We start from the raw sequence: 20,400 nt of genomic DNA, 5'->3' as shown, positions 1-20,400 counted from the left end.
TCCACTATTCATTTCCTTCTCTCTGGGCCTCTAGTTGGTTCACGTAGTGTTTTTGCGCTGCGCGTCTGTGTTACACGTCACCACGCATCACACACATGACCAGCGTTGGCCAATAGTGAGCCTACATGGTGACGTGTAACACAGACGCGCAGCGCAAAAACACTACGTGAACCAACTTAAGATTGAGCCACTGTAGTCACTTGGACTATATTAACGATCTCTTTAATAACTTTTCTGGGCCAGCAAGTTACGGTCACCTAGCAGCCTATGGAGAAGTGATCTCAGATTTCCTCAAAAATATCTTAATTTGTATTCCGAAGATGAACGAAGGTCTTACACGGTTGGAACAACATGAGGGTGAGTAATTACTGACAGAATTTTCATTTTTGGGTGAACTAACCCTTTAATGCTATGTCATATTTATCAAAATAAAACTGATAAAAAGAACGTGGACTTCAAATGGACTCCAAAGCGACTTACAAATGAGGAGAACAATAGAAGCAACAAACCAACATTAGGGCAGCAACAATGTAAGTGCTGTGACTAGTTGCAGATTTAAAAAAAATAGATATATAGAATAGTAAGTGTTAGTATTAATGGTTCATATGTTGATGAAAAAGATGCGTTTTTTTTTTAAATTGGATAATGATTCAGCTGCTCTGGTTGGGTTGGGCAGGTCATTCCACCAGCAGGGAACAGTCCATGGAAAAGGTCTGTGAAAGTGATATACCTCTTTGGTATGCGCAAGAGCGCAAGCTTCTGAAGGGCACATACGTCTGAAGTAGTGAGTTTAGGGATGGGGTGCAGAGCCAGAAGAGGTTTGTCTTCACATGGTTGAGCTGAAGGTGGTGGTCCTTCATCAAGCAAGAAATGTCTGTCAGGCAGGCTAACATGAGCAGCTACTGTTGGATCATCTGGTTAGAATGAGATATAGAGTTGTGTATCATCAGGATAGCAGTGATAGGAAATGCCATGTTTCTGAATGACAGATCCTAGTGATAACATGTAGATGAAAAAGAGAAATGGTCCAAGCACTGAGCCCTGAGGCACCCCGGTATCTAGATGTTGCGATTTAGACACTTCACCCCTCCACGACACCCTGAAGGACCTAGGCAAGGCTTGGACCATTGGAGTGTAGTTCCTGAGATGCCTTTCATCATGAGGGTTCACAGGAGGTTTTGGTGGTTAACTGTGTCAAACACAGCAGACAGATCCAGCAAGATGAGTACTGATTGTCTCTAAACGACTATTTGAGCAAACATTTGCACCTGGATAATTGAGATGGATTTTAAGTGTGATGATCATTTGCTAAGTGAGCAATTCACAATCCACAATTAACTCCTTCAGTCAGTGAAGCCGCTCCCACAGCCGTCTATGCGAGTTTAAATGCTGGGGAATATTCCCATCTTCCCACAGAAGAAGAAGCAGGCAGGAGGAATTACTCCAGGAGAAACTGCTGACATCCTATTATAAAGATGAAGTTTGAGGAAGAACCCTGCAGAATAAAAGATGAAGATACAGAGGAGCAAACAGGTTGGTGTAGAACAATACATCTAAAACTAGATTCCAAACTCAGCACAAAAGAAACGTCCTCTAACTTTTTAACTACTTTTTTCCAGCAAATTTCTTATTATGTGTAAATATTGTTACTTCACTTTTCCACCAAGGCACTTGCATGTTCTTAAACAGATCTGAGGGTTCACAATGTAGTTACATGTAGTTTGGCATTAGAAAGGATGATCCGCTGATCTTCCAGGTCTCCCTGTAGCGCTGTCTTTGGTGTCCTTCATTACGGACACGGCTGTTTATTGCTCTGTTCACATCTACAGTCCTCATGCCTCCTGAAGCAGGACTATGGCGATCAGAGACCCTGAGGATCTTTCTACTGGTGTTTTTCAGAGTCAGTAGAAAGGTCTCTTTAATGTTATCGTGACATTAATTTTCTTCCACCGGTGAAGTGTTAGGCCTGGTTTCACAGACAGGGCTTAGATTAAGCCAAGAATAAGCCTTAGTTCAATAAGACTTTTAAGTATTGAGACAAAACAATGGCAGTGACATATTTTAAGATGTGTCAGTGCAAGATGATTTCACTTAAAACACCTCAAACCTGTATTTTAGTCTGAGACTAGCTTAAACCTTTTCTGCGAAACTGAGGATTTGTGTCTTAGGGACTGTTCCATGGTGCGTGTGCAATAATTATAACCTTAAAGGTTCATTGAACAAGCATGAAAAACATTGTTTAAACTGTCCAATAAAGATCTGAAGAGCTAATTTGGATTTTACAAAATTATATTTGAAATACAGTATCCTGAAAAGGGGACATTTCTTTTTTTGCTGAGTTTTTTAGACTGAACCATATATCTTTTTGTTTCTCATTTGTCCTTCTTTTATTGAATTATGGGAATTTAATATGTTGATTTTAGACCCAGTGGAAGCGAATGAAGACAAACAGCAAAAACCTCATCGTTTCACAAATGAAGATGGGAAAAGAAAGAATTTTACACAAAAGCGAGCTCGAAAAACTGGAGTCAAAGGATCTTTCACCTGCTCTGATTGTGGAAAGAGTTGCAGATATAAATCAGAGCTTAAGAGACACATGAGAATTCACACTGGAGAGAAGCCTTATACATGCACTCAGTGTGGAAAGAGTTTCATTGAGAAAAGAGGATTAAATGTGCACATGAGAATTCACAGTGGAGAAAAACCGTTCACATGCTCTCAGTGCGGAAAGAGTTTCACTCAAAAAAGTAATCTCACAGACCATATGCATTATCACTCTGGAGAGAGATCATTCAGCTGTGATCAGTGTGATAAAACATTTGTTCTGAAATCAAACTTTAGAAGACACCTTACAATTCATGCAGATGTGAAGCCTCTCTTTTGTTCTTTATGTGGAAAGGGTTTTTCAAAACTTGCATCTTTAAAAGTGCATGAGCGTATTCATGGTGTAAGACCTTATATGTGCTTGGATTGTGGAAAGACCTTCATCATCTCCAGCAAATTAAAAAAACACCAGAGAGTTCATACTGGAGAGAAACCGTACAAGTGTTCACACTGTGGAAAGAGTTTCACCCAGTCAGGAAACATGAAAACTCATGAGAGAGTTCATACTGGAGAGAAACCGTACAAGTGCTCACACTGTGGAAAGAGTTTCACCCAGTCAGGACACCTGAAAGATCATGAGAGAGTTCATACTGGAGAGAAACCACACCAGTGCTCTACATGTGAGAAGAGTTTCACCCAATCATCTAATCTACAGTCTCATAAGAAAAATTGTTGCCCAATGTTTACTAAATAAGCAAAGTTAATATTTAGATCAGTCACATTCAAGTAAATAGTTTGATATTCTGATAAATCAATAGATGGAATTTCTTGCAACATAGCGGCATCATCTGACAGAGAAATTAGTTAAAATTACATAGAGGCATGTTGAGGATTGATGGAAATTGGGGGAGGTCAAAATGCTTAACTTTAAGATGGAAATACTTATTTTATGTTTGGGAGTAAATATAGTGTATACTCTGTACAAATTAATTTTGTTAGTCTGGCTGTGAAGAGGTAATGCACTATTATTAATGTAATTTATTATACTTGCATTGTATGTAGAATTTGTTACAAGAATAAAGGAACAAGACTTGTAGTTTTTGAGTGGCTTAAATCATGAGCAAAATTTTTCATGGACAAAGTCATGAAAAAAAGGTTTCAACAAAAAGCAATATCACAAAAGCAATGAGTATCACATGAGTGCTGTTTTGTCTCGTGTGCAAATGTGCTATTGATTTTATACAACCGTTCATATTAATATTGTTTTATATTTTAGACAGTATTTTCAGATTTTGCTCAGTTTGCCAAATAAAATATTACCTATAAAGCCATCTAAAGTCTCTCAGAGCGAGTGTCACTACGGGAAGCAGAAAGTGCCCGACTTCATGGCTCCGTTTTCAAATAATTTCGTTAATTTTTATTTATTTTTCATATTTCCATATTAATAAAAACTCATTAAAGGGACAGTTCACCCAAAAAGGAAAATTCTGTAATTTTGAAGAATGTTGGCAGAATTTTAGCAACACATGTGTAGTTTTAGTTAAATCTTCATATCTCTGATTTGCAAACTATATGACGTTGTCTCTAATTTGTCCACATTCAATTGTCTGATTATAGCAATTAATTATAGCAATTAACCCTCATCAATATTCATTCAGCTTCTCTATGAACTGAATTGAAGAATTGGTACTTTAACAGTGCTGGAAATATAGAGCTAATTTCTGATAATAACACCACTTTTGAGATGATAAAGACTAAAATACCATAAAGAAATAACAGTGCTGTACAGTAGGCTAACAATAGGCTCTTTCGTTTAGTTTTTAATTTGCTTTTCTTTAATTGAATTATGGGCATTTAACCCCTTGGGGGTCTGACGTGTTTTGAGGGTCCTTGAGATGTTTTGACATGCCCTGACATTTGTTTATTTCAGCTACTTATAATACACTATTGACCAACATGTAATTTTGCTGTATTCAGCACAAACTCTTCTACAATAATATGTGAGCAAAATGGATGTCCATATTTGTATTTTGTAGAATATAAAGATTATGAGTGGTTAGTACGTTTTTTGGAAAAATTGTCACCGCAGTAAGGCCATAAAACACATAGGCCTACTGAATAGTTCTTCACAAGACTTTTGAGTTATCAATATTTTAGTCTAGAATTTTTACTACAAAATGGTGTGAAAACCATTCTGACCACTCATTCACAAACAATAATATAAAGATTTAAATTTTTTAAGTCAGTTTTTGTGTCAGCACTGTTGTATTAATGGGAGTGTTGATGGCCATGAATATGCATGTGATTCACACCAGGGGAGACAAAAGACACTCCCCCAATGGCTAATGCCCCATCAAGGTGCTGTCAGGCAGTCTGAACAAAGAATGTGTGGAGATTCAAAGATTTTAATGCTTTATTGTAATTTCTCTATGTCGAGGAACTACATGTTGTACTGTGCTACTCATATAAACATACAGTATCAATCAAAAGGTTGGGAACATTATTATTTTTAATGTTTTTGAAATAAGTCTCTCATGCTCATCAAGCCTACATTTGATAAAAAAATACTGGGAACAAACAGTAATATTGTGAAATATTATTATAATTTAAAATAATGGTTTTCTATTTTAATATAGGCCTACTTTAAAGTGGTGGTATAATGGCCTTTTTACAAGATGAAAAATAAATATCAGATGTCCCCAGAGTGTGTATGTGAAGTTTTAGCTCATAATACCCCACAGATATTTTTATATAGCATGTTAAAATTGTCACTTTTTGAGGGTGAGCAACCGTTTTTGTGTCTGTTCCTTTAAATGCAAATGAGCTGCTGCTCTCAGCACAGGGGGTGGAGCTTCAATGGCTTTTGTCCTTTTACCTCACACAGACATGCACTGAACATTTCAAAAACTTTTAGCCATTTATGTTCAGACAACCGGAGTCAGACAAAGATGGAGAGACTCAAGAAGAAGTGACAACATGTAGACAACATTTCTGAATGGTTAGTTGATGAATTTATGTAGCTTATGTGTAGTTATCTTCTAGTCATTAATTAGCATATTCTGCCTTGATAATCATGTTCCAAAAGCGGGGTTTATGTAAATGTTGGGGTTTTTGATGTCACTAACCCGGGAGGAATGTCGTGTAGTCCCTACCAGCCGTTCGTTGTAGTCCTTAAAAATCTATTTCTTTAAAAGCAAATATCTCCCTTTGCTTTTAACTTTGAGCATTGTAACTTTGCAGATGTTGTTTATGCTCAAACAGCAACATTACACACTAACAGAGGTTAGAAAAGTTAAATTATAATCAACCACCCCTTTAAAATATAATTTATCAAAGCTGAATTTTCAGCATCATTACTCCAGTCTTCAGTGTCACATGCTTTTTTTTTTTTATATTCTATTTAACACATACAGAAGAGGATTCGGGGCAAGCAATTATAAAAAAATAAAACCATCTCGAGATTAAAGTCATTATAATGCGAGATTAAACTTGTTAAATTTCTCGAGAAAAAAAGTTGAAATACAATCTTGAGAATAAACTCATTAAATATCGAGAATAAAGTTGTGTTTCGAGAAAAAACATGTTAAATTTCGATAAAAAAGTCGAAATACAATCTTGAGAATAAACTCATTAAATTTCGAGAATAAAGTCGTTGTGTTTCGAGAAAAAACTCTTGAAAAAAAGCTTTTATCATGTTTGTTTTGTGATCTCGCTAGTTTCCAGTGATTTCTTTCTGATTAGATTTCTGATAAAACTTCCATTTGTTGGAGAAATGATGGATTAGTGTGACGTTGTTCCAGAGAGGCGTTTTACGGGCGTGTTTTAGTGAAGCGCTGTGGAGCTTCTGGCCTGACAGTGGAAACGCAGTGTTTTGGGCTCAATGCTACATGCCTGGGGCGATTAACCCAGCATGGCATTCAGCATTGCTCACTAGTGACACCTCACAAATCAATTAATCCGGAACCAATGACCTGAGCAGAAATTTAACCATTTCCTTGTTATAAAATAAAATAGTTGTCTCTACACAAGTAAAGTCAGACAGAGAAAGATACTATGAAGGACTAAAAAATAAATAAATAAAAGTAGAAATAAATAAATAAATGCAGAAATAATAGTGAAAATAAATACATTTTGGTAATATAAATGGCTATTTCTGTATTTTTACATGTATTCATTTATTTATTTATGCATTTCTATATGTATTTATTTATGTATTTATACATTTATTTATGTATTTATATATTTATATATGTATTTATTTATTCCTACATTTATTTATTTCTGTATTTCCACATTTCTTTATTTCTGTATTTCCACATTTCTACATTTATTTTTTTTTGTATTTCCACATTTCTACATTTATTTTTCCCTGCGCATGTATGCTAATTGACCAATGGCTAAGCCACGCCCCCTCAAACAGTCAACATTCGGTAACAGGCGCTTTGGCAGCTGTCACAGTAGGAGACATTTCACAGGAGGCAATTGATGATTTTTTGGAGACAGAAAGATTATATATCATCTCGATGTCACCAAAAGGGCCTTAAATATGCATTGGAGGGTTATATTAATAATTTTATTGTTGAGAAGGTCGATAAGCTTCAGCTCCAGAACAAAGATTTACAGTTCACAGTGGTGCTATTTCGCTTCAAACGCTCGCTTTACGCGCGTCCTATTCGCTTTGGATTCAAAATGTTCAAGCGTCGAACTAGACGCGGATACGCGCGAATTTGACGCTCTATTCGCGTTTGGTGTGAGCGCAGAATAATGAACAGGCTGCGATGTCAAGATTGCATTGCTGGAATGTGTGTGTGTGTGTGTCTGTGTCAGAGAGCGGGCGCGATCGAACAGTGGAAACATAAAAACATACTCCATTTTGTTCATACAGGACATAATTAAAACTGCAAAGTGTTTAGCCTACTTATATTTGTGTAAAACACAACATTGTGCTTTTGTCAAACTGTAAACTCTTGTCAAACTGTAACCTACAACTGTCACCCAACCAAAATCACACACACACGCTGTTTAAAAGCCAAAATGACAAGAAAAAACATAAAAACGAATTAAAACTGATAACCGCAATGCATTGCAATGGACGAGGAAGCAGAGAATGTCCGAGTGTATTGGGTTAGCTATGCGCGTACTGTGCTTGGTTCATCGCGTTTGGGGGCGTGGCTTAGCCATTGGTCAATTAGCATACATGCGCAGGGAAAAATAAATGTAGAAATGTGGAAATACAGAAATAAATAAATATAGAAATGTGGAAATACAGAAATAAATAAATGTAGAAATGTGGAAATACAGAAATAAATAAATGTAGGAATAAATAAATGTATAAATAAATACATATATAAATACATAAATATATAAATAAATGTATAAATACATAAATAAATACATATAGAAATGCATAAATAAATAAATACATGTAAAAATACAGAAATAGCCATTTATATTACCAAAATGTATTTATTTTCACTATTATTTCTGCATTTATTTATTTCTACTTTTATTTATTTATTTTTTGTTCTGTCATTTTTAGTCCTTCATAAGACACATGTCACACACACACAGTTAATGAATTATTCATAAATTGTTTGGATAGTGACAGTATGAACAACAAAAGTGAGACTGTGTTGAGTGCAATGATATGGTGGAGGTTGTGTAATAAAGCAAACTGCAACAGAACAGTCTGGAGTGGGAAACGTGAAGAATTCGATTTCTGGGGGGGGTTTTTGTGCAGTGAATGGTTACTAGTTTTAGTGAAGTGTGGTGCTTATGGGACTGGGGATGTAGAGGAGCAAACTGCAACACTGCAGGTTGGGGTGGGTGAATGAAGGATTACAATTGCAATTTTTTTTGAAGTGTGTTGGGGTTTAAACAATTCCTCTTCTTGAACAAAACCTCTCCAGCCTTGGAAAAGATCCTTTCACAAGGAACAGAGGATGCAGGGGAACATAAAAATGCCAGCGCCAGCTGGTATAAGTGAGGATACAGATGCTTCTGTTGAGCCCAATAGACTAGTTGATCCTCAGATCTTGTGAGATTCACTTCTGATAAATACCGGTCCATTTCTACAGTAGTGTCTGCTGTTGCACTTGAGCTCCTGCTACTGTGATCAACCGTGCTATCCAGCAGATGCCAAAGGTCAACTAATAATAGAGGTACAAAGAAAAAAAAATCCATTAACAATGGTTCACAGTACTAATCACTAATGTGATAATTCACACAACAAAGAAATATACTACTTACTGTTGTTTGTAGATTGATTAACTTCCAAAGAGGCAGGCAGCTGAGCTGAGGGTGTATTGGTGGAAGCAGAATGGAGACCATAACTTCTGATTACAATAGCACATTCAGATTTTAATCTTTATACCGCTTCTTGCAGTTTCCCTTTACTTAAGAATCCCCTTTTTTTTAAAATCTGGGATCCAATGATGAAGTCATCACACTTAATGATTCTAAATGTACTGTGTTTTACCTGACCCTCCAGATAAGGTTGTGATCCAACTTTGTTAAATTGGACTTGAGGCCTTCTAGGTTAGTCATTACAGCTTACCTCATTAACATCTTCATCAAAGGTCTCACTTTGGTGGGACACCCTTTTCTCCCCAGAAAGCTCTACTGTAGCCTGGCGGAAAGGGGCAAGAACATTAAAGCATCCTGGACTGCCTCATACTCCAGGGCTGTAGGAGGGGTGATGCCAGTCCTTAGAGGGGACAGGGCTGCCCGCACTGGCTCTCTCAGCTGATAGAGACGTTCCAGCATGTTATAAGTGGTTATTAATTTCAGAACTGGTCTCCCCATCTTCTCCTGTACTTGGGCCAGTCTCTCTTTTGCCATAGTGCTGTGCATGTAGTTTGTGCATGCTCATGCAGTGCTCGATAATGCCTGACCATAGAGGAGGTGTTATTGCTGTATGTCCGCTTCTTTAGGCACAGCCAGCATTTCACCTTGAGACATGAAATAACAGAAATTAAATATTATACAGCCATATAGTGAGGATTAATATGATATCAAGAAATTACACATACGTACCTTATTGTTGGCAACTATTTCAAAATACTCCCAGACAGGGTCATTCAGGGCAAAGTCGAGCAAGGGTAGAATTTCCTCTTTTTTTTTTTTGCTGGCTCCATTACCAGGAAAACGGAGGAGCTCACAAAAAGCAAACAAATCCAAAAGAGCAATCCAAATCAACAAGCAGTCCAGTCCAAATCCAAACATCCAAAGCAATCCAACTAATATGATCTAATGAATATAACAACCCTATAATATAGCTAATATAATTAATAATAAAAATATACTATAACTCATCTAACCTGATATAATGTAATAATATACAGCCCTATATGACACAATAACGACAATGACACAACTCTTTAACTCTCCGACACTAGTTCTACTACTGCTTCTACTACTACTGAAAACACCCACAAGGTGGCGCAAGTTTCGAACTCCCTTTATCCTGAACCGTTGAAGTATTCCACACAAACAGAGGCCTCGTTTGCCATTAGTTATGTGATTTCCACTTTAACAACACATCTTTTGTAATGTTGCTTTACCTAGGTGGTTGTAACATTATGGGGGCTCGTCCGGGATCAAACTGAGAAAGGCTCAGTCAATTCTTTGGTAGGCCTATTTGGTAAGTAATAATTTGATTAAAAATTATTCTTTGGGAGTATTTGGATAAAGTCATATGGAAGAATTACATCGGACGCGGGTAGACGGGTTAGCCGTTGAGCTGCATGTGGGCATCCTGAAGACAAGTGGACCTTGGTGCCGTTCGTCTTTTCCTCTGCTCCTGGATTGTTTTTCTTTTCTTTGTCTTTAATTACTTTTTGTATTATTATTTTAATTTATTTCTAATTAAATGTTAATTTGTAAGTTTACTTCTGTTACACCATGTCTAGGTCAAAAGCATAACATGAAGAAAAAAAACACAAAAAAATGATAAGCTTTCTTTTTATTGAAAAAGCAAATGAAACAATGTTTATTGGATTTAACAGGTTTATACAATTGGGGATTTGGCGTCAGGAGCCAACAGAGCCCAAAATAATAAACAAAAATACAATTACTTCCCCAACTCCCTAATCCAAACCAGGCAATAAAGATCAAGCAAAAAGTGGCATTGGTCTCCCTACCTCAAATTACTATACACAATTATATACAGGTATAAGAGCAAACAAATCAGTGCAGGGGTAATCTGGAATCTAGGTCGTTAAACAGGCGGTAGTCAATATCACAAGTATGGCAGTTCACAAGAAACAAACAAACCACTTCTTTCTCAAAAACACTCTCAAATGAACACCACAAAATAAACACTCAACAATCTTACGAATACACTCTGAAAACTAACTAGCAAAGTCAGGCAAGGCAAGTGTAGTGAGTGAGCACAAGGTTAATGAAGGAAGTAACGAAGGAGGCTTTTATAAATGACCAGGAGTCAGCTGATCAATCAGGGCGTGGCACCAATCAGACTGCAGGAACAAGCCCGGTCTTCTTCCTGGATAAAAAAAACACACCTCCCAAAACAGAATAAAACACAGAAACAGACCAAAAGGGACGTAACAAAACGTAACTCCATATGTGGCCTCCCCTTTTATAATGTTGCTTCACCTAAAGCCAGGTGGTCGTAACCCAGGATATAGTTTATTGTAACTAAATGGGCGCTCAGTTTTCTTGTTGAAATATCATGATCAAATCTCATTATACATAGATGAAGTGCTATGCACAGGGTATTTAAAACAGTATATTTGACTTCAACTACACGGCAAAGACTAAGAATATTATCCGCTCTTCAAATACAAAAAAATGTTAGCCTTTATGGACATTAGGGTCTTTCGCACAGGGGGAACCTTTTCATAGTTCCTAGAACTATTGGCGGAAGTGCGTGGTTTTTGGCGCATGATTGTATTTCTGCTCAGCTGGCAACACTGGACATCAACCACAAGGCAAACTCGAATAACTTTTCATCACTGTCTAGGGCTGTCAACGAATATTCTAAATTCGAATATATATTCGAATAGTTTTAAAAAACAGAAATTCGAATGTGAAAATTAATATTCGAATGTGGAAAAACCATAACGCCCGCGGTAGCAGAGGCGCGGCTGTCTGCTTTGCGAGTGGGCGCGCTGCCTGAGAGGTCAGGGACAGGTCACAGGAAGAAGCGTTAACGGTAAACAGAAACATTACTAAAGAGTAGGCTACTGTACTGACTGAATAGATATTGCGCAGCATGAATAAGGTAGGTTAGATACAGCAGTTCCATGCACTGCAGGCTTCCACTGGTTTGATTATTTACCGTTTCATGTCAAGGAAAAGTTCAATTTTTACCACAGCACAGCTCGCTCGGAGCGTTCAATGTCGGATTCGCGTCTAGTTGGACTCTTGAACATTTTGAATTCGCGCCGCGCGTCAAAAGCAAAAGTTAGATGCGCGGACGCCTCATTCGCGCGTAAACGCGTCTTTACATCGACTTGAAATCACTCGCGCCAGACGCTCTATTCGCGTTTGGTGTGTGAACGCAGCGGGTGAGGGCGAGAGAGAGAGAGAGTGCCTGCGAGTGAGCGAGCGAGAGTGAGGTCTGCGGTCTTGGCCATTAGGAGATTTACTTGTTTGTTTTTGTGTAGGTAATACGTTGTCAAATATGTTTAAACTTAAATAAACTACCTATACAAGTAGTTATGTCTCTTTGTATTAATTTGTCCTGTTATTGACGTAATATGCGTCATTGACAAAATGGCAACCAGATGTTCGAATAGTTCGAATATTCGTGTGTTTTTTAGAGGGAATATTCGAACGTCATTTTTGAGCAATTTTGACAGCCCTATCATTGTCTACTTTCTATGTATAACAGTTCTATCGTATTAGACAGGACTGTAAGACAGATCATAAACTAATGAACACAGGGAATGCGAGCACTGTGTGCTCATTCTCTGGCGTTCTCAGCGCCATCAAAATAAAGGTCCGCCACGCCGTCAAAATAAGTCACAACAACAAGCGCGGCTTACGTCACTTAAGAGTTCCTACTGGCGGTGCGAATGCAACCATAAAACGTTCCTAGTGGAAACATTAGTTCTCTGTCGCCAATGGCGATAAAACGATAACGATATGTATCACGATAGACACGTAATCAATATCAATAAAAATGCGTTCGATAAAACGTTCAATAATTTTTTTTTTCTTCGGCGGAAGAAACTAGAGGTTGCGAAACAAGTTTGGTTGCATGAACAGAGGCATTCACTCTCTGGTAACCTAACAACGTAGGAAGTAACACGCTAATAGCCGGTCATGTAACAGTATGGTTGTGCCATATCATTGTCTCGTGTTGGATTCTTCAGTAACAGAACCGGCGTGGAGTGATAAGTGGAAAATGAGTGCCACAGCGATTGTTGATAAAACAGGAAAGGTCAGCTCGCCAGTATGGCAGTTTTTTGGAATTTATAAGTCTGACCGTAGTCAGACCAATGCCGTCTGGAAATTATGCAAGACCGTCGTCAGTTTCTCTATGTTTATATTTAACACTTTGCACTATTTTATTACACGCATTTCTTATGTATTCTTTAATTTTGCACCTTAATGTTAAGAGATAATTGTTAAGTGTTCATTGTGATTTTAGACTTATGTTTACATTTTAATTATTTGAGTGTTTTCCATGGTTGTGTTGATATTTCTGCCTTTATAACTGAGGGGATTATAATCAGAGGAAGGTTAAGTTTAAAATAAAAAATGTTTAAATGTAATATATTTGTCTCCTGGTCCTTATTTTAAATAGGTCATAAAAAATATCAATAATTATCGATATCGACTGATATGAAACACTTATATCGTGATACAGTTTTCAGCCATATCGCCCAGCCCTAGTTCCTAGAACTATCCGGTGCAAAGGCCCCTATAGTGTTTCTTGAGAAAAGAAAAGCACTGTACTTACTCAAACATCAGTTCTTTATCTGTTCCTTACCCTTGCATTGCAAACAAGCAGAGATCTCCTGTGCATGGCACTTCATTCTAAATGAAGGCAGGGTGGAGTTATGAGGCTTGACTGACAGTTAGAGGAGCCAATGGAGTTACGAGGTATATATATCCCTCACAACCTCTTTTAAATGCTTTTTGTTGGTTACATATTTGTAAAACCCACATATAGATGTAAAGGATGACCAATAACATTTATCAAACAAAAATGATAATATAGTGAAATATAGTGTTATATAATGAAATATAGAGTTACAAGGTTTCGTCCCTAAATAGCGATGACACATTTTCATTTGTAGCATTTAATTTTACTTATTTATTGGAATTTGATTATTTTCCATGGCACACCTGACAACCTGTCACATCACAGTGGTTGGGAAGAACTGAATTAGACAACTCCGGCAATGAGACAGTAGATGAGATAATCGGGTAAAACTCTTCCCACATGAAGAGCACTTGTACGGCTTCTCTCCAGTATGAACTCTCTCATGAACTTTCAAGGAATCTGACCGAGCGAAACTTTTTCCACAGTGTGAGCACTTGTGTGGTTTCTCTCCAGTATGAGCAGTCTCATGAGCTTTCAAGGAATCTGAACGAGTGAAACTCTTTTCACAGTGTGAGCACTTGTACGGTTTCTCTCCAGTATGAACTCTCTGGTGTGATTTTAAGTTGCTTGAAATAGTGAAGCTCTTCCCACAGTCAAAGCACACATATGGTCTCACACCAGTATGAATACTCTCATGCTCTTTTAAATTTTGCAGTCGTGTAAAACTCTTTCCACAAAAAGAACAAACGTGAGTCTTTACAGCAGTATGAACTTTAAGGTGTATTTTTAAGCCTGATGCCAAAACAAATGTTTTATCACACTGATCACAGCTGAACGGCTTCACTCCAGAGTGAAAGAGCATATGATCTTTGAGAACACTTTTGTAACCGAAACTCTTTCCACACTGAGAGCATGTATAAGGCTTCTCTCCAGTGTGAGATCTCATGTGCACATTAAGGTGTCCTTTCCGAATGAAAGTCTTTCCACACTCAGAGCAGCTGAACAGATTTTCTCCAGTGTGAATTCTCATATGCACATTTACGTCCTCTTTGCGACTGAAACTCTTTCCACACTCAGAACAGGAGAACGGTTTTTCTCCAGTGTGAATTTTCATGTGATCATTTAGGTGTCCTTTATGTCCGAAACTCTTTCCACACTGAGTGCATGAGAACGGTTTTTCTCCGGTGTGAGATCTCATGTGTCGGTTAAGGGCTGATTTATCTATGAAACTCTTTCCACACTCAAAACAGAAGAACGGTTTTTCTCCAGTGTGAATTCTCATGTGTATCTTAAGGTGTGATTTATATAAGGAACTCTTTCCACACTCAGAGCAGGTGAAAGATCCTTTGTCTCCAGATTTTCCAGCTTGTTTTTGTGTGAAATTCTCTTCAGTCTTTGAAACAAATGTGTGTTCATCTTCATTTTTGAAATGATGAGGTTTTTGAAACAGATGTTGTTTGTCTTCATTTTTATATTTCGGTTTTCCCTCTTCATTTGTGCAATTATGCAGTTTGTCTTCATTCACTTCCATCGGATCTAAAAATCAACATATTAAATTGCCCAAATTCAATTTAAGAAGGCAAATGAGAAACAAAGAAATAAAGTTAATTCTTTATTTAGCACAAATCTAGCTTACTACTGAGTCTACTAGTATCTAGTTTTAGATGTATTTTTGTATCTTCATGAGAAACATTTTTTTTTTGTGAATTTAGTTTGTCATTACATTGTTTGTCATTGTCATTACATTACATACATAAGAAACCTATGGAGATTTTTTTGTGTGTGTGAAAAAAATTTCTATAGAGGACACCAAGAAAATAAAATGGCATGATAAGAGATGTATTTGCAAAACATGTTCTTTTTTACCAATCAATTTTCAGGTTTCAGGCTATTTTTAAACAAATTTTGTATAAAGATGATTCTCGACTATGGTATGAAAGATATAACAGATTTATTTGATATACTATTTTACTTTATGCAATATGTGAGTAAAATCGCCATAAATGGGTAGTCCCATTATATACAATGTAATTTGAATTATAACGTGTCCTTGTGGCAACATGTAATGATTTTTCAAGTGTAATAATGCGAGAAATAACTTGGCAACATTTTCATTTGAATCCCTCATATTTCATAGGAATACTGAAATATGATTTCTTTCCTTATTGACTTGTAGTTTCCCCCCAAAATGCCTGATAAACATGCTGTAAGTCCTGGTGTCTCTAAAGAGGACATGCACAATTTGGGGAAAAAATCTAATTGCGTTTTTTTGGGGTAAAATTGCGATTTTTTTTATTATTTTTTTTAAACAAATGTATATATCCCCAAAATGTTTGCTCAATCATTGTATTTGTGTTTTAACAACTGGGTAATTTTGTTGCTCAAGAGATTACACAACACAAGGAAGCTTGATTTCAAACTTTGAATTTAATTTAAAAGTAGCAGAAATAAATATAATAGAATAAAGAGATACACATGAAATGAGATTTTGGATAGGTCTAACACTAGGGGTCCTATTTTAAACGTATGGTCTAAAGCGCATGGCGCAAGTGCACTTAGGGCGTGTCCGAATCCACTTTTGCTAGTTTAACAACGGGAGAAACGGTAGGCGTGTTCGGTGCATAGTCTAAAAGGGTTGTCCCTATTCTCTTAATGAGTAATGGGTGTGTTTTGGGCATAATGTGCAATAAACCAGCCAGAGTCTCATCTCCCATTCCCTTTAAAAGCCAGTTGCGCACGCGCCATGGCGGATTCGCTATTTACATGACGGAATTTACAAGTGGAAAGACTGAACGTGTCTCCAGAGCGCAAACGAATCTGCTTGTGCGCGAAGTTAAAGTGCAATCAGACCATCTACGGGACAAGCCGTTTTTAATATTTGGCATGTTTGTGTGCTGCTGCTGTGAGTGCTGTCCACCCGCATATAGGCACACATTACTAACGCACCTTTTAAATAAGAAAAAAAATATTGCATCATAGACTTTAGACCAGGTTTTTGTTGGTTAATGGCGCAGTCTATTTCATTTGCCTCAAAACAGCACGGCACCAACAATGCGCCTGAACACACCTTGTTTTCAGACCAGCACGCCCTTGGGCGCACAAATGGGCGCAAATGCAGTTCTTATTTAAAAACACGTGGCACAGGACGTAAAAATGAAAACTGTCGCGCTGAAACTAGCAAAAAACACTTGCGTAGAGCCTGGCGCGTGTGTGATAGGGCCCTATTATTCAGAAATACTAGAGAAACTGAATAAAGTAATCGAATTTAAAACAACACTGATAGTCTTTTAGTCCTGTATAAATAAAATACACAGGCTATTAGTCCTGATTCCTTACCCTTAAAGATATCTTTTGTTGTTTTATCAACTTTAATGACAGACACATATTGCTGCTGTCACTTTAAGAGCTAGTGCACGGATCCATACTGTAACATAGGGTCTTTATCAACTGCTTATGTTTATTTAAGACATAACCGACTGCGTTTACGAGGATACTCGTCAAGAATGGAATTTTGGCATAATTGTGTGTGTTTTTGACCATTAAAGAGCTATTATCCGATAAAAATAACTCAGTTTTGTCAGAACTGTCCCAATTGTCCATGTGACAATTCTGTCAACTGTCCCGACTCCTGAAACGCGAGAGTCTGGTATCGCCGCCTGCAGCGCGCTTGACACTTGTCTTGAGCAGATGCAATGTGGTGATGTTAAAAGCGCATTGTAAGAGAGAGAAAGAGAGAAAGAGAGAAGACGCAGCACCACTGAATCACTCGCGTTGTTTGACACGTTGCTTTTTCAAATGCATGTTATAAGCAACTCAACCTCACAGTGCTTTTAGAGATGGAGCAGCATTTACTGATTACAATGATGCTCTTCACTAACACGCGGTGCATTTATTTATTTATTTAATTAAACATTTATGTAGCAGCCTTTGTGATTTCATAATCACACTATGCCAAATCGCGATTAATCGTGCAGCCCTAGAGGACATGTATAAAATCTATTCAATCAATGTCAGTCATTTTTAAAGACCGAGAGGAATTTTTCAAGTTGAAACCTCCAAAAATGTGGTATCTCTGAAAAGCCCTAAATGTGCTCTATACAGGAAAACTGTGACATTTATGATCTCAGAGAAATTCGCTAACATATAATGTCCTCTGCAGAGCATAACGTCTATGCCTGGGTCTCAGGAGGAAATGTGAGTTTTAATCTTAATGTTCCTCATCAGTCATTAAAGAGAATGAAGGAAAACACCAACCTATTTGTTCCTCTGTATCTTCATCTTTTATTCTGCAGGGTTCTTCCTTAATCTCCATCTTTACAATAGTATGTCCGTAGTTTCTCCTGGAGTAATTCCTCCTGCTTGCTTCTTCTTCTCCTGTGGGAAGATGGGAATATTCCCCAGCATTTAAACTCTCGTTGTTTAGAAACAATTCAACTCTAGCTGATGTTTATGTTCAAATATTATGCGTAGTTAACAATGAGTGGTGGTTTCAGACATTATTTTATTAAAGTGCTGCACTCGTACTATTCTGCCTGACAGAATTAAAAGGCCGTATTAAAGCGGAGCGGTTTGATCAGTCAGATTGAACCCATAAACCGATTTGTAAATCACAAACGAAAAATGAGAGATCGAACCAAAATCTAATTTTATGTTTTCTAAAAAAAAACGAATAAACGAGCTGTCTTTTCATTTCCCGTTATTCCATTCCAAACAGGAAATGAAATTATCATACCGAATAGCCGTTTGGATTTAGATTCCTCCTAATAAATGATAAAATGAATGTACTCACAGTCTGAAACAGCAGATTTACAGCAGAATGAACGGCTGTGTTCCACTTCTCATGTTTATGTTCCCTTCCCTCGCCCACTTCTCTTCTTCTCCTAGACTCAGATGTGTGTCATTGCTTCGGTTGCTGGAGCGCCTCTAGTGGCGGATAACAGGCAATGCGTCGCGGTATACAGTGGAAGTTGCCCATTCAAAGAGATGTCAAGATATTCTAGCAAATCTGGAAAAGTTAGGAAGAAGCAATATTATTTAAACTCCGGAATGAAATAGAATAGATCTTTATCTGTGTGGCTTCTCACGTACACATTAATGTTTACGTTATGAAAGACTTTTTTTTTTTCATGAATTCTTTTCAGTCTGTGAAATTCCATCTTCATTTGTGAAATTATGAGGTTTTTGAAACGGATACCGTTTGTCTTCATTCATTTCCAGTGGGTCTCAAAACATTAAATTCCCATAATTTAATTAAAGATAAATCAAATTAAAAACAAAACAATAGAGCTGACGGTTGGCTTACTGTACAGTACTGTTATTTCTTTATGGTATTTTAGTCATTATCTTCTCAAAAGTGGTGTTATTTTCAGAAATTAGCTCTATATTTCCAGCACTGTTGCACTATAAATTCTTCAATTCAGTTCATAGAGAAGCTGAAAGAATATTGATGAGGGTTTATCGCTGTAATCAGACATCGATGTGTGAATGTGGGCAAATTACAAAGTCATAGTTTGCAAATCAGAGATATGAAGGTTTAACTAAAACTACACGTGTAGCTAAAACTATAGCATGCATTCATACAGATGTATAAAAATAGCTATTATAAAAAGTTCACGTGTTGACAAAGAAATGCTACTGTAGAGTCCAAAACTATTGTTATAACAACCTATTAATGAGTTATATAAGTTATTCTGAGTATCTATTCTAGACTACGCCAAATTAGCCAAATCGGTTGTTGTATTTTTAAAATGCAAAGTTGAACACCAAAATTTGAATTGTACACACCAAATGCTGCGCAAAACAATAAATATTGACGAATTTTCAGATTTTTATGACTTTTTGCCCCTTTATTAAACATTTAAAATATTCACAAATTAATATGGAAAAAAATGTCGATTTACTGGTTTTCTAAGGCCAAATTAGAACCTGGAAATAATATATTTCCCGCAGTGCTGAATAAGAGCTGTCTCTGGAACCATACAGAGAGGTGATTTATATGTGATTTATATGCTAATGATAATAAATGTGTCTGAAAAATAACGAGGCATTTTAATTGTTTATTAATAAACAAGTGTTTTCTAAATCAGTGTCGGCTGCAAACATATCTCCATCTCCGCTGTAAAGCGGATGCGCCTTTAGAGAGAAATGCACCTTTCACACGGATGACATAATCAGACGACATTTATTGCCTTTGACTCGAATTTGTTGGTTTAAAAGTGGACATTTCAAGCTTTATATAGGTATCCGTTTATTTTTGAGACGCGCTCCAGTTCATGGAAATCATGGAAGCGCGTCCGATTGTTTTATTTTTTATTTTACAAAAGCACAACGTTTTCTTGTTATTGTGAGTTTACTCAAATAAAAGTAGTTGCGAATGATGTATTATTCTTTTCTGTAGCCTATGTAGCCCTCAGTGTTTATTGATAGTTTAAAAATACAGACAAATATTGCCCCCCTTTAAATTTTAAACTAATGACAAAGTTCTGACAATAATAGAATTCCTGTGACATTTCCTGATAATACTGTTGCGATATATTTTCAAAAGCATGTTATGTTTGTTAATCTTAGTTTCGCCAATAGAGGGCACCCTCAGCGTTACGCCAGGCCGTGGATGAGCCACTGGCGCCAGTAGAGTAAAAGAGCGCTCAGTACGGAATGAGTGAGCACTGGTGTACACGCAGCGGAGAGTGTTCCCAACATAACGTGTCTTTATTCTCTATTTTTCAGGTAGGCTGACGAAAATTAGTCATCTATTAAGGCATAACAGTATTATGTTCATAGAACTGTAGTTTGTGCCATTGCCACAGAGAAGAGATGTCGAACTTTAAGGTGGTTAAGAT

At 37.1% G+C, this 20,400-nt stretch overlaps 1 protein-coding gene across 1 annotated transcript in view; it reads right to left on the bottom strand.

The window, feature by feature from the left end:
• Nucleotides 1–10,462: 10,462 nt before the first annotated feature.
• The window catches only part of LOC311097511 (uncharacterized protein), a 59,206-nt gene continuing 49,268 nt past the window's right edge, over nt 10,463–20,400 (bottom strand). Inside the window, exons 3-4 of the mRNA XM_084137246.1 lie at nt 17,816–17,935; nt 10,463–15,097 (exon numbers count right to left, since the gene is read on the bottom strand). Of these exons, the coding sequence (XP_083993372.1) occupies nt 13,875–15,097; nt 17,816–17,935 (1,343 nt within the window). The 3' untranslated portion in view covers nt 10,463–13,874. The remainder of the gene's footprint in view (nt 15,098–17,815; nt 17,936–20,400) is intronic.

The sequence above is a fragment of the Abramis brama genome (genome assembly GCF_963993115.1).
Source record: "Abramis brama genome assembly, chromosome: 15".
Taxonomy (NCBI): Eukaryota; Metazoa; Chordata; class Actinopteri; order Cypriniformes; family Leuciscidae; genus Abramis; species Abramis brama.
The sequence above is the reverse complement of the archived record's forward strand: the minus strand, read 5'-3'. Positions and strand labels throughout refer to the sequence as shown.